This window comes from Vigna unguiculata, chromosome 3 (genome assembly GCF_037176805.1).
Source record: "Vigna unguiculata cultivar grain cowpea cultivar isolate G323 ecotype 2 chromosome 3, ASM3717680v1, whole genome shotgun sequence".
NCBI lineage: Eukaryota > Viridiplantae > Streptophyta > Magnoliopsida > Fabales > Fabaceae > Vigna > Vigna unguiculata.
Genome location: NC_140794.1, coordinates 55,001,311 through 55,017,050, shown reverse-complemented (window position 1 = coordinate 55,017,050; position 15,740 = coordinate 55,001,311). Strand labels below are relative to the sequence as shown.

Below are 15,740 nucleotides of genomic sequence, written 5' to 3'. Positions count from 1 at the left end.
AATACTAAATTGTTCCAAAATCTCAAAATAAACTAATTCTAAAACTCATTAAAAATTAAGGGACAAAAAAATATTTAACACCTTTATCTATTTCGTTTTACTCTCTTTCAACTTTATTCAATTCAACCAAAAATTTCATTTCATTTTTTAATTCACTTCTGTCCTCACATTATACTTCACTCAACCAAAAACTTAGTTTATTTATTTAGTAAAGAACGATTTCTCATGCAACTAATTTTGGAAGTAACTCAAAACTGAATGGAAATAGATTGTAAAATTCCCCCTTCTTTCCTTCAAAATTTTGAATTACACGAAAATATATAAATATCTTTCCTCTCTTCTCTTTACTTCTTTCCAATTTCTTATTATGTTAAAATTTTTAATAGTACAAAAGTTGTAATCTAATAAAAGTATTCTATTGCCTTGACATATCAGGTATCAATTACGCCATATATGATATAAACAATCAATTGCTTGACATCATATGGTATTTTATTTTATATACATTTATCCAGGCATTAAAGAACTTATAATTTTTATGATTTAGATGTGTGTCCATTACAAAGTGTGTTTTGTATCTATAAATATTAAGGTACTAATGCATTTAGGTTAAGAAAAGGCCGAAAAAGTTAAGAAAAGTTTCTTTTAAAGAGTTTTTGAGTGAGAAGGTAGAACACTCAAAAGTCTTTTTGTCTTTGTTTTTAGAGTGTTCCCTCATTCTCATTAAAACCTCATCCTAATATGGAATTTTATGGGATAATTAAGGAAGAATGACGTAACATGGCTAGTGTAGGTTATTTGGTTTGACTACATAACTACTTTTTGAGCGATTATTTAACTTATCCTCTTTAATTTAACTATTGATATAAGTATAACTCAATATTAAATTGTATATATTTTTATTATATTAATAAAAATGATTAAATATATAAATTTTGAGTATATTATTTTGATCCCTTCAAAATTTTTGTTCAAGATCCGTCATTGGGGTTTTCACATGTGATGATCGTATTTTTAACTTTATAAAAAAATAAATGGTAGTACATATACTAAGGAAGATGCACACTTAGGGATGACAACGGGACGAGGTATGGACGAATTCGTTATCTCATACCCATCATCGTAGAAAAAATTCATCCTTATCTCCATACACAAATCTAACGGGTATCAAACTTTTGTCTCATCCTCATCCCCACTGAATAACGAGTTTAATCTCCTACTCCATTTTCTTACTACTTCAATATTAACTTAATTAATTTTTTTAAGAAAATACGGTAAAGAAAACATAGTATTATCAAATATTCAATATTAGAAGGATAATTTTTCCTTTGGTATCAAATAATTTGAAATAAATTATAATTGTTTACATTTTATATTAGAATACCAAATAAAATCTCATGAGAACCAAAACATTCATTAAATTTGGAAACATTAATGAAACCTAATTGATAAAATTTAAAAATATTTTTAAAAAAATATAAAAGGAAAACAAATATTCAAATTAAAATATATTTTAAATGTTTGTTTACATCAATTTTTTAAATTCTAATGAATCTTTTTTTTATAAACTAATAAAAATTATAATTCATCATTTTATCAAAATGACACAAAGAACAAATAATAAACATCATAATAAATTTTTTGACCTAAATATTGTATCTTTTGAACTCCAATATATGTTGGATGGTAATAAAAAATATTCATAGCAATTACATTCAATAAAAGTTATTTATACAACTATAGTGAAAAAATTACAGTATGATTGATAATGAGTTAGAAAATAAAAATAATTAGATAAAATATATTGAAATAATATTCTACATGATGAAAATAAAAAACAAATAAAAATATTAAAATATTAACAAATGTGTGTCTTAGAAACAATTGGAGAGACTATTGAAAGAAATTGCACAAATAAAAAACAAACAAATGTATAATTAAGGGTATGATAAGATGAAAAATACCTTAGAGATGCGAATGAGTTTTGTGACAAACCAAATAATTAGAAAAAATAAAAAATAGAAAGTATATATATATATATATATATATATATATATATATATATATAGTTACTTAATTAATTGTGAATATTTTAATAATTTAAATGGGAGCGGAGACGGGTATTATGACGGGGATATGTACATCCCATACTCATCTCTACATCCAATCGAAAAAGTCGGAGATTTTCTATACCCATACTCATATCCAATCAACAGGGATTCTCCTTCAAAACGAGAACGGGTTCAGACCATACCCATAAAACGGGTTTATTTGTCATCTTTATGCATACTAGATATGAGAGTTATGGGACAATTTGGGAGCAATTGTCTCTAATATTTTTTAAAATTTTCTTGTACTTTGACCATTTTATAATTTTGAAACAATGATATATGTAATTTTTTTTATAGATCGACAAATAAAAATGTTTTATGACTATGTTAAAAAGTGGTATGAGAGCTTTTAATTACTTATATTTTTTATATAATTGTGAGATAATATTATTTTAATATTAGCCTAGTCAAAGTGTTACAATGTAACACTCTACAGTGATAATAAAATATATTGTCTCTCACTAATAATAGTGAAAACATAAAGAAATTTAAATTACCATTGGCTAACAATAAAAGAAAATGCTTTTATTCATCAAGTAAAAGAAAAATACATATATCGTCATTCCAGAAATATAAAAATGTCAAAACTAACAATGAAAAGAAAAACTTCTTTAAAAATATGACTTAAGACAATTATTTTCACAACTTTCATGTCTATGCATCTTTCTTAACACGTATAGTAATATCTCTGATTCTTTAAAAGAAGACATGATATCATATCTACAACTACCAGTTATTTTTACAATTATAAAGTTGTGTTTTTTAATATTTTGAAAAATAATATGTTTATATTTTTTAAATATATTTTTTAAATATATTTTTTAAATATAATTGAATCTCTTCAGATAAAAAATTTTGAAAAAATTATTTACAATTTAGTGAAAATCGAGTTTTATTTATTGAAAACGAATAAAAAAATAAATCAATTATAATGCATATTTAAATTGAAGTATAGTTTTCTATTTGATACAAAACAAATTAAGTTGACGCCGATGGAAACTGATAGATTTCAAGAAAACGCATAATGAGGAAGTACCGTTTTTTTCAAATACACCATGATACTATTTTTAAGAAATTAGAGTAGTCGACTCGTCTGTTATTAATAAAGTTTATTGTTTAATTACACATTTTATTTGTAAAATTAAAATTCAATTTGTTAGAATTAGACTTGTATCCGACGTGAAATTAAAGCCAAATATTTGTTAGAAATAGAACTGATGATGAATTCAAAGTGGTGGGTCCAAGCACAAAATGTTACATTCAGAAAAAGAACGCGTCGGTGCTTATCCATTGATTCTACTTGTTGACCGCCTTAAGAGAGAGAAAAAATAATGAAAAATGATTTTTTTATTACACAATTTTCTTTTATAATTTTAAGTAACATTTTTTAAATGGTTTTATTTTTTATTTTAAGAGAAAGTTGTGAGAATTTAACGGTCAAAATATCACTGTTAAAAAATAATCCACTTTGTCACGTGCTCGACTATTTCCAAAGTACCAATCTCATAACAACATCTACAGTGACCTCATAACTCAAGCTCCAACAGTCACACAACATTACAAATTATTTACAGTGAAAAATTGTGATTATAAATATTTTGTATGAAAATTCTTACAATTTTTTGATTTACGGTGAGCTGCTTGGAATTGAAAATAATTATTTATATAACAAACTTTCTTTAATTTTAAAGGATAAAAAGTGTATTAAAGATTCTTTAAAGAGTATATAAAAGTTTATCAGAAGGAGTCAAAAAGCTGTCATTTTCTCAAAGCACTAGCCTATGAATTATTGATGATGGTGGTGACTGCTGGGTGCTATTTTACTGTGAAAACAAACCCAAAACCCATTAACCTTGCTTGTTTTTTTACCCTTTCTTAAGAAAACACCACAATCACTTTTCATCTTGACTAAGACGGCTCAGATGGCAAGGTTCCTGAGATGATCTCACCACACAATTATGGACCAGCCCCTTCCAGACGCAGCTGTATTGGACAATGATCTTCACCGGTAATCTCTAACCACATTAATCAACAAATCTAGTACAACATCTTCAGTAATAAATGTGTCACGAACTTCCCAACTTTGTTGGTTAAGAAATGAGTATTGTCATAAGCATAGTCAACCCTACATTGTATGACCTAAAACCTTTTCCTGACACAAACTATGTGGTGGTTGAACGACCATGAACTATTTAGCCATTTACATTTAAAACAAAACTTGTAAGTCAATGTTTTGAAATTTGAGGGGAAGACCGAGTCCAAACAACCAAAATGCACTCGTCTCGTGCTGAAGCAGCAGCAGCCTCACAACCCTGCTTTAATGGCTGCTTCCCATCTCCATTTCTTGCCTCTGAGAGGACCCATAAGCCTAAAGTCAATAATGTAACTTCATCACACGATGATTTCGTCGCAGCCACATCCACCAGCCTTCACCCCCACACACAATTCACCAACCCCGATTCCCTTCCATCTCTGCACGACTCATACATCAGCTTCACCAAAGCATTCCCTCAGTTTTCTGCTACTTCTCAGGTTGATGAGATTCGAGCCCAAGAATACCGTCACCTGAACCACTCCAATGCCTGCTTCGATTACACTGGATATGGCCTTTTCTCCTACGCTCAGCAACAGAGACCTTGCCCCAGTGCTTCAACTGTTTCCTCTTCTTCATCCTCGTCATTGTCGCACTTTACACCAGACGCCTCCTTCTTTGATATATCGTACAGGTCGGTGAACTTGCAGTCCCAGGTTCTCTACGGTGGGCACGAGTCAGAACTGGAAGCCAGAATCAGAAAGAGAATCATGTCGTTCATGAATCTCTCTGAAGCTGAATACACCCTGGTTTTCATTGCCAATGAGGTATCTGCTTTTAAAATTGTTGCCGATTCTTTCCAATTTCAATCCAATAGACGCCTCCTCACAGTGTATGACCATAGCAGCGAGGCATTGGATGTGATGATTGAGAGTTGCAAGAAGCAAGGGGTGCGTGTCTTGTCATCAGAATTCTCCTGGCCCAATCTCGGAATCCAGAGGAGGAAGCTAAAGAAAATGGTCATGAATAAAAGGGAAAAGAGAAAGGGTGGTTTATTTGTTTTCCCACTTCATTCAAGGGTAACAGGAGCACCATATTCCTACGCTTGGATGTCCACGGCTCAGGAAAATGGGTGGTGCGTCTTGCTTGATGTGTGTGCGTTGAAACCTAAGGAAATGGACACCTTGGGTATGTTACTTTTTAAGCCTGATTTTATGGTTTGCTCCTTTTACAAAGTTTTTGGTGAAAACCCTTCGGGTGTTGGCTGCTTATTTGTTAAAAAATCTAGTGTGTCTGCTTTGAAAGATCCTTGTAATGCCACAAACATAGGAATCATAAGCCTTGTCCCAGCATTTAAACCTGAGACTGAACAATCAGTGATTGAAACTGAAACGGCTCATCCGCAAGAAGGGCCATCATCAACATCAGAAATTGAAGAGTTAAGCACACCCTTTGACTCATCTACGGATAGAAACAGATTAGGTACTAAAAGTGAAAGCTCAGAGATTCAATGTAGAGGATTAGACCATGCAGACTCTGTGGGTTTATTACTGATCAGTAACAGGACCAAGTATCTGGTGAATTGGCTGGTTAATGCTCTAATGAGTCTTAAACATCCGCATCATGAAAATAAGCTTTCCCTAATTAGGGTTTATGGTCCTAAGATAAGTTCTTTCCGTGGACCTGCTGTGGCATTTAATATATTTGACTGGAAAGGGGAAAAAATTGATCCTGCACTTGTGCAGAAGCTAGCTGATAGGAACAACATATGTTTAAATAGCTCATTTTTGAGAAATATAAGGTTCTTGGACAAGAATGAAGAGGAGAGAGCTTTTGAGGTTGAAGGGTTGGGCCTGTCGAAGAAGACACGTAGCCATGAATCTGGGATATATGTTGTGACTGCTGCACTGGGTCTCTTGACAAACTTTGAAGATATTTACAGACTATGGGCTTTTCTTTCTAGGTTCCTGGATGCAGACTTTGTGGAGAAAGAGAAATGGAGATACATTGCTCTAAATCAAAACACTGTTGAAGTATGAATTTGTCGCTTCCTTATTTGTCTCATTGCTTAACATTCTTATCGTTACAATTTTTAGAATCTTTCAACACTCAGTTTTCACTTTTATATAATTTACGCCACCTTTATTCTCATCATCGGCTACTTTATATTGTTTCTTATTTCTTGAATATTATTGCTTAAATTTAAACAACTTTTACTTATATTTTGTATTTTTACGCACTATATCAAATCCATATACATTAATAAAAGAATCCATACACATAAGAATTATACTATACACACACATACATATATATATATATATATATATATATATATATATATATATATTTTTTTTTTTTGATTTTATTCTTATACAAAAGATTTCATTTAAAAATATTTTATCTGTAATGTATTCTTAATTAAAAAATAAGAAGTATTTTAGAACTTTGATATGTAGTTATTTCGTATAAATGAGCAAATTTTGACATTGGTTCCAAATTTTCTTTATCTTTTATTTTTGTAAAATTTGAAATAATTGTGGTGGGTCCTCGTAAAATATGTGAATTTAAGTTAAACTTCTTATTATATATTTCTTTAGTTTTCGTCTTTTAAGATTTAAAATCACTAATGTTGATCCTAACATTCATTACAAATAAGTAATATTTTACATATCTCCAAAAATAAACAAATTAAGAGTGTTGCATGCTGAATTTAGATGACTATATTAGTAGGGATCACTTAGAATGTTAACATGGTCCGGTGTGGGCTCAATGTCTAAACAGATAAAGGTTTTTGTTTTAGACTTCTTACAAAATAAAAAGCTAAAAAAGAAAATATTTAGGACTAATATATATCTGTTAAATTAATTATAAAGTTATATTAAAAAAATAATTAAAATATATGAATAACTATTAATTTTTATTAGTACTAAAAATAATATTTAATAAGTTAATAATTTTTTCAACCAATCATAATTTTTGTTTAAGGAAAAGAGAATAATTAGTTATTTTTGTTGTTTTACCGATAATTTTAATTTTTATCTTCTTTTTTCCTTTCTCCTTAGACTTTTCATCTACAATTCTATTTATTGGCTTCTTCTTTTTTTTTTTTAATATTACTTCAATAGTTCATTGTCACACATTAATCAATACATATTAGTTTATTCTCATATCTTATGTATTATGCATGTGTCACATCCCTCTATTTGAAGTGGTAGAAGGAGTTAGCTTGCATGTCTTCTTTCTCTGTGTCGTAATATGCAGGTGTGTCAAAGTAAGTCAATATCTAGCTTATATTAGAGCTGTCAAAATGGGTAACATGACCCGACTTGGCTCGATCCACCACGGGTTGATCACTTAGTGAGTCAACTCAACCCGACTCACTTATTAGTGAACCAAAAAATTTCGAACCTAACCCGACGCAACACGAGTTGGTGGGTTAAACGAGATGGCTCACAGACTCACTTAATTAAAAAAATACAATTTTTATTTTATTTTTTTTAGTCAAAACTAAATTCTAATTCTAATTAAAATCTAAATAAACTTTAATACAATCCAAATACAAATCAAAATAAAAAAAATACAAATTTATATATGTGTTATCTAAAAAAACAACATAACATGACCCAAATAAAAAACTCAACTTACCAAAAAACACTTGTGTGACCCTTTATTTGCAGGTTGGTGAGCCAACTCGGCTTATCATAGGTTCAACCCGGGTGAGCCGGGTCAAAAATCAACTTGTATTGAAATTTATAAAAAAATTTCAATCCAACTCGGTCCGAACCCGTGGTGAGCCGGGTTGGCTCGCGGGTTCCAACCCATTTTGACAGCTCTAGCTCATACAAGTTGACTCACTACGGGTTTAGTTAAAAAATGGCTAGCTCAATTAGGCCCACTTTTTTTGTAAGTTGGAAATTTTGCAATCTAGCCCAACCCACCACGAGTTAGTGGGTTGACTCACTTACAATTTTTTTTTGTTAATTTATTTTATACATTTATTGCATTATAATGAGAGTGAATTAATTTAATTTATTTCAATCCAATCCGACTCGAACTCGTGGTAAACCAGGTTGACTCACGAGTTGGAACACATTTTAATCTCTTACAATGTCATATTAGGTATAAGGCTAAATGCCAAAATTTGAAACTTGATGGATTGTTATTTGATAAAACAATTATCACACTTCAAAGTTTATTTGAACACTTTAAAATTTACGAAGATATTTTTGACTTTTTATTTAGTGTTAACAAATTAAAGTCATTAGACAATATAACTTTAAAAGAAAAATGTTTAAATCTTGAAAAATCTTTGAAACATGGTAGTTTGTTGAATATTGATAGATTAAATTTATTTTCATCATTAAATATATTAAACGAAATTATAGGATTGGAAAATGATAAATCAACTGACATTCTTAATTAAATAAAAATTAGTTTTTTTTTCCAAATACATAAATAACTTATAAAATAATGTTAATAATTATAGTATTAGTTCATTTCGCAATAATTTAATATACATTTTTCATCACAATAAATTTGAAAATTAAATTCTAAATAAAATTCTAATACACTTTAACATAATTTATTTTATTAGTTCTAAATAGTTTTTTTATAATAAGTTATGAAAAATATCTCATTCTTAATTGTTTTATACCTTTCAAACCCTTAATGTTCCATGACTTAACCATTTGTTAAACACGTAATAATTAACTAAGGACTAAAAGTAATTATTTTCAATTTTAAAAAGGAATAAAAACAAAAATTATTTAAATCAAAATAATTTTATATTAGAGGGATTAAAAATATATTGGAACATTCATTTTACTTATCATTAAAAATTTTTCAGATGTTTTTGTTTTAAAATACAATAATAATACTTTTATTAACTATGTTATTCATTTTTACATTTTATTTAAATTTGAAATATCATGCAATGTAGGAAAATCTAAATTGACAAATTGGCCAGGATTTAAATCAAAGTCGAGTCAATCTGGTCTAATAAATTTAATATTCAAATATATTATATCTATCACGTTAATCTAATTGACAAAGTAAATTTAACATATATTTAATCAATTTAAATTATATTTAAAAAATATAAATTTAATTCATTTAGTTAAAATAAATTTGAATTATAGAACCCAACTTATTTTATTTTATTGGATCTAGGATAGATTTTAAAAAAATCTAATTCGTACCATCCTTAATACATTTTAGAAGTTCACAAATAATTATAAAATCGAACTTATTTTTAAATTTTTTCTTATGGATAGTTCATCCTCTCTCTTTTTTTTTCTTTTGGACCTCCATCTCTTTTTCATCTTTCCCTTTTTTTTTTCAATTTTTTCATTATCAGTCTCTGTTATTTTTCAAAATAAAATTACACTACGATAAAATTGATAAGTTAAGAAGTATTTTGAATTGATCAATTTATATTTTTGAATAAATTTATTTTTACCTTGTTTTAAGGGTTTTTTTTTTTTTACATATGATAAATTTGTTTAGTGTGTATCATTGGATAATGATAAATTTATCTTTATCCAAATAGGTGAGAGATGATAAATTTATATTAGAAAAAATATAATAAAAAGTAAAAAAATAAAAAATAAATTAAGAGAAAGGCTCAAGATGAAAATAAAAAAAATGCATTTACATAGATTAAACTTAAGAAATTTCAAAAAATTTAATTTGACATCCCTAAGTATTTTGTTCAAATTTTGTCATTGTTTCTGGTCAAGGGGATTGAAGAACTAAAACAATGGTACTCTTCATTTACGAAGCAATAAGTAATCCGAGTTTGTGTGAATACCTCAGTAGCATTAATCTTCTTTTGTGATATTCACTCTTAGTATTAAGATTATATATTTCATTCCTGTTAGTCATGAAATTAAATTGGTTACTAAATATTAGACATTAAAATTTTTATTATTAAAAAATTTAATTTTTAAATTAGTATATGTTTAATAAATAATTAATTTAGAGATCAATTATAATTTTATATTTATATTAATAATTATTTTAATAATTAATAATTTTTTATTTTATAAATTAATATATAAATTTGTCAATATAATAATTATAATAATTAACAATTTTTTATTATTAAAATATGTTATTAATGAAATATTTTCTTATCTGGACTAACAAGATAAGAAAAAAGTCTATAAATATATTTTCTTAGAACACAAAGAAATAGTACTGGACACATTTCTATAAATAATAATAATAATAATAATAATAATAATAATAATAATTAATCAAGTTTTAAATCTCTCGTAGATGTATATATTTGTAATTGGATCTTATTAAATTTATTTATTTATTAAGTTCTAAAAAAATTTATACTTTTAATTGAATCTTGTCGTTGAATTTTTTCTTTTGAGCCACGAATGTTAAATTGTCTTCTCATCTTGCTTCAAAATTATGTTATTGATATAAAATTGTATTGTAATAATGTAAAATGACGAATAATTTTTATTATTTTCATTAAAAACATATTTGAGACAACTATTTTATCATTTATAAGTGATAATGTAGAAATCATTGAAAAGCATGATAACAAGTGTTAACACTCAATATCTCAATATGTGAATGCATTTATTTTCAAAAAATTAAAATTAAAAATATGTTTTAATTAACGGTAGGTAAGAAAATATTATTAAAATAAGTTTTTTTTTAGATTTTCAACCTTTAAATTTAGCGGAGAAAAGGAGATATAGGAATAACCCAATTAATTTTTAATTATCACACATATCTTTTATGAGTTCATAGGATTTATAAATATCTTCACCTCACTATTTGTTATTTACACCTTTCACATGATAGGTTAACAAATAATATTTTAAAATCTGTTGTAAAGAAGAGTATAATTTTAATTACTAGAAACAATATTCTTGATAATTGTTAGAATCATTATCTTGATATTATAATTTGATTTATATGATACACATCATTGAGATTTTTCTTTGGTTAGAGACGGATATGATAATTAGAAACAATGTTCTTGGTAATAGTTATAATAAATATCCCACATATTATGCTCTTGTATGATTTATGTAATGTATTACCGTTAGAACCAATTCTTACCTTATATTGTTCATACATAATTAAGATAATATAGTATGACAAGTGAAAGGAGAGAAAAAAAGTTCTACACATTTTGGGAAGAGAAAAATTCTACACCTTTTTTTAGAAAAAGAAATATAGAGAAAGAGGCATAAAGGAAAAGAAAAAAGAAAAAAAAAACAAGAAAATGATATGAAATGAAAGAGTGTGATCGATAAAAGAAGGTATATCATTGTTAATTTTAATTTTTTTCTTTTGATTGATTTGTGGTATCATTTTGATGTTTATATCTAACTTTGACATTTTCTTTTAGGAACATTATTTTTCTATTCATAGATGTATTCTCTAACAAATCATAAAAAATATTTTTCCTCATCTTTTTCTGTTAGTTTCTTTAGTTGCAACTATTTTTCAAATAATTTAGAAAATGTAAAAACAATATAAAATTTTCAAAAAAAATTAAAATTCAACATATTCTAAAATGTTTTTTTGAAAGAACTACGCTTTTCTGATTTTCCAAATAAAGAATAGAGATACATAAGAGTGAGGTATCATCCTTATTGGACCAGAAAATAAAATTAAAATAATTTTGAGACATTCACACACCACGCTACATTGAGATAGTACCAAATGACCGAACCAAAGCAAGGGACATTTTGTAATTTATATCTTCATCCTCTCGAATCTTCTTTGAGAAGATGCTTCTTACCATCCCTCCCACAAATCAGTAGAAACAAATAGGATTCATTCACCTTTTTTCTTCCTTGCCAAGAATACTTACCCTGAAACAAACACGTCCTAAGAGCGGAGCTCCATATAGAAAATTTGATTCTTCCTCCTATCAAGAAGACTTCGCCAAATTTTGTTTATTTTTTCTTCTTTCTTCATATCCACCCAAATAATACATGACTACATTCTCATCACCTTTATCTTCATCATCTACGGAAAGGTGCATGCATGTAGGATTTGTTTGAGAAAAAAGGATTTTTGGTGCAATTAAGTATATACGAGATATTTGATGATTATAAAATTTTGAGGTGATTATCAAAGTTTCTTTGCTGTTGTGATTTTCTCTTCCTTTACAAAGTCTCATTTCCTTAATTTAGTTTTGAATTTTCAATTTGACTTGTATACAATGTTTGATTATTCTGTGAGTTGGGATCCTTGCACGAGAACAATATTTAGCTCATTTTAAAAGTTTGTTGAATTTTTGGGTTAGAGGATGTATATTGTTGAGTTTATGCATTTGGATTTGTTTGGTGATTAATGTAGCTAAATTGAACTGTAAAAAAGTAAATCATATATAAAATTAATTTAAATTGCTATATTAATTTAATTTAAAAAATGAGTTATCTATACATGGATTTTTTTTTAAAATACATTGATTTATAATTTCTGACTTTGTAAAACATATTTTGAAAATGAAATATATATTGATAATAATTGAATCAATTAACATGGTTTCAATAACTCAAAAATAATTTAAAGAAGATTACAATATAATATAGTTTGATTGAATTTATTTAAATTATTGTACCATTCAAATCGAATGGCTTTTATAATACTCAATTCAGAATACTTGAATTCAATTCGTTAATTTTTCTCAAGATAATATTTAGCCTTTGGAGGATCAAAATAAGCGTGACTGGGAAAGAGAGAAACAGAATATTTTTCCGATTTTTCCGAGGACAATGATGACGTAGAAGAAGCACAGTTTGAGCCTGTTTATACCTTCTCCCACCTAACTACAAATGAAAAGGGTTGGTGAATTTTTTATTGTGTCTTTCAATTGATGTAACAGGACACATAGTTTAGATTTAAAGATAAGAAATTATTGTCATGTTAACAATATTTTTAGTTTTTAAATTACATATTAATAAAAACATAATTCACAGAAATATTATAATTCACAAAAATATTTTTGGGCATGTTTTAAAATGTGTTTGATTAACTTTTCATGTTTCAAAAATATTAAATTTTAAATTAAATAAACAAAAAGTAAATTTCGAATAGAGATTAAAAAAACTATTTATTTTTAATGAGGATATACATTTGAAGAATATAACTTTCCTAAAAATAAAATACACCCAAAAATATGTTTTTAATAACCTTTTAATTATGTAAAAATAAAAAATTTCATCCGAAAATAAAAAAATTCATCAAAACAGTAACTAATATTTTAAAAATTCCATTGATATTGAATCAAAACAAAATATTTACCATATTAAATAATTTAATAAAAGTATGATGATATATCTAGCATCCTATTTTAATAGATAATAATTTAAAATAAAGTATTTCATATTCAAAAGACGAGTATTCTATGTATATAATATATTAGTATAGTCTTATAAGATAGGATTTTAGTAATATCATCGATATACATTCTTAAATTACTTGACAAAAATTCTATTGAATTAATTCCTATTTAATAAACTTTCAAAGATTTAAAATTTCATGTTTCTAACTCAAGTTGGGTGAGATTACTCAATTAAAAGATTTTATAGAGACATCCAAGTTCTCAAACAAAACCATTAATTTGCACAAAAAATCAACATACAACCCAAGCTCAATCTCAATTCTACAACTTTAACAACCATTCAAAATTTCAAATGACAAAAACAAAATTTTGCAGTATCCAACATACTACACAAGCTCAATATCAACTTATCATCCATGCAGTTCATCACCACAAAATAAGTAAATCACAAATTCATAACTTATCAAACAAAATTATGAGTTGACAATAACAAATTAACAATCTTGATGTGCAAAAGCTAGAATCAGCTCCCCTTACTTGTAAAAGTCAGTCCAAACAACTCTAAGAACATCAAAATGTCTCTAACTCCACATGATACTCTATTTACACATAAAAACATCAGAAGAACAATCAGGATATACCATCATCATCACTAATCAATAATGACTCATATTGATGACTCTAAGGTCACATGCAAGCAAGTAAAGTCTACATGTAGAAAGAAAGACTAATTGGACCAAGAAAAAATGTGGAAAATCAACTTACTCTATTAAATATTCTGATTGACTACCCTTATAGAACTCAATGCTCTAATTGCAGATACAATCTCTGATCATCAAGCAGGTATGGGTAGTTTTACTTTAGACAAATAGTTTTTAGAGGGATGGGTAATTTTAAAATAACGAAACTCATTTATAAAACTTCTTATTTATATAATTTTTTTTAAATTAAAATAATCGAGTCTCACTATTTTTAAACCACTATCAACACTTGTAATATATAACTTGAACACAAAATAATAATATATTTTTGTCTCAAATTTTGATGTTAATTTTTTATTGTGGTAAAGGACGGTTCCAAAGTAACATTTAATATAGAGTAAGCAGCTGAAACTCATAAGCACTACTTGATATGTTAAAAACAAATTAACTCCCTTAAATTGACTAGATCTACTTATTTTTAAATTTTGAGATCAAATTATATTAAATTATGAAACATAGACGAATTAATTTTTATTTCACTTAAAATTTTAACGACTAAACATTAGGAATGTCAAAAAAATCTATACCTGCGGATATTCGTGGATAAAATCCGCAACGGGTAGAAAACGGATATTAAAAATGGATACCGGCTATCCGCGGGTACGGGTATTTTTGATACCCGCATGTTAACGGAATGAGTACGAGTATCATAGTATCCGTACCCATGGATACCCGTACCCGCTAAACTTACACCCCTTGACATTCTTCTCTTTTCTTTATTTGAAATTGGGCATATACATCAAACCTTATATAGACAATGACGTTTATGATATGTTTGTTATCAATCAAAATAAGAATACTTTGCATGTGGCAATTGATGTGTATTATTTGTTTATTTTGCAGGAACAAATCGGAGAAAGTGAGTTTATTGATCAAAGCACTAATTAAAGAATTTTCATTGTGTTGAACGTCATTTTATATTTACTTTTACAATTATTTGGACTTGTATCGACTTGAGTTTATTTGAACTTTACTTAAAATTTATGACAATGATTTATTTTATTTTATTTTATTTGAATTTATGATTAAATATTTGTTTTTTAAATAATTTTGCAAATACCTGCGGATATCCATAGATATGAAAAAAATAGACGGATATCCGCACAATAGATACCCGACGGCTATGGGTACGGGTACAAGACAAATATTTATCCAGCGGGTAGAATACGGAGGAGCTACTACCCGTACCCTACCTGTCCTGCCCTGTTGACATCCTACTAAACATATTTAATCCTACTTTCAATTAAAAATATTCTCACCTAGCATAGCATAATGGAAATAATTTTTGATAAAACATAGAAAAAAAGATTTTAAAAAATAAACTGAAACACAAAAAGTTTGAGTTTTTTTCAAATGAATAGTAAAAATGACTTGTTTTATTTTATAAGTAAAATACTATTATTACAATGTAAAGGAGAAGGAGAAAAAAACATTTAGAATGTGGTTATATGTTGGAACATGTGTATAGAACTCCATCACTAACGGGTCCAAGGAGTGTTGGTTCTTTC

At 27.2% G+C, this 15,740-nt stretch overlaps 1 protein-coding gene across 1 annotated transcript; it reads left to right on the top strand.

The window, feature by feature from the left end:
• Window positions 1–4,039: 4,039 nt before the first annotated feature.
• Window positions 4,040–6,294, top strand: LOC114176373 (molybdenum cofactor sulfurase-like). Its single transcript, XM_028061413.2, has one exon. The coding sequence runs from the start codon at window positions 4,383–4,385 to the stop codon at window positions 6,180–6,182; it is 1,800 nt and encodes a 599-aa protein (XP_027917214.1). The 5' UTR covers window positions 4,040–4,382; the 3' UTR covers window positions 6,183–6,294.
• Window positions 6,295–15,740: the final 9,446 nt, after the last annotated feature.

Bases quoted from the DNA above. Each gene is read 5' to 3' on its own strand.
- LOC114176373 (XM_028061413.2), top strand. From the start codon at position 4,383: ATGCACTCGTCTCGTGCTGAAGCAGCAGCAGCCTCACAACCCTGCTTT.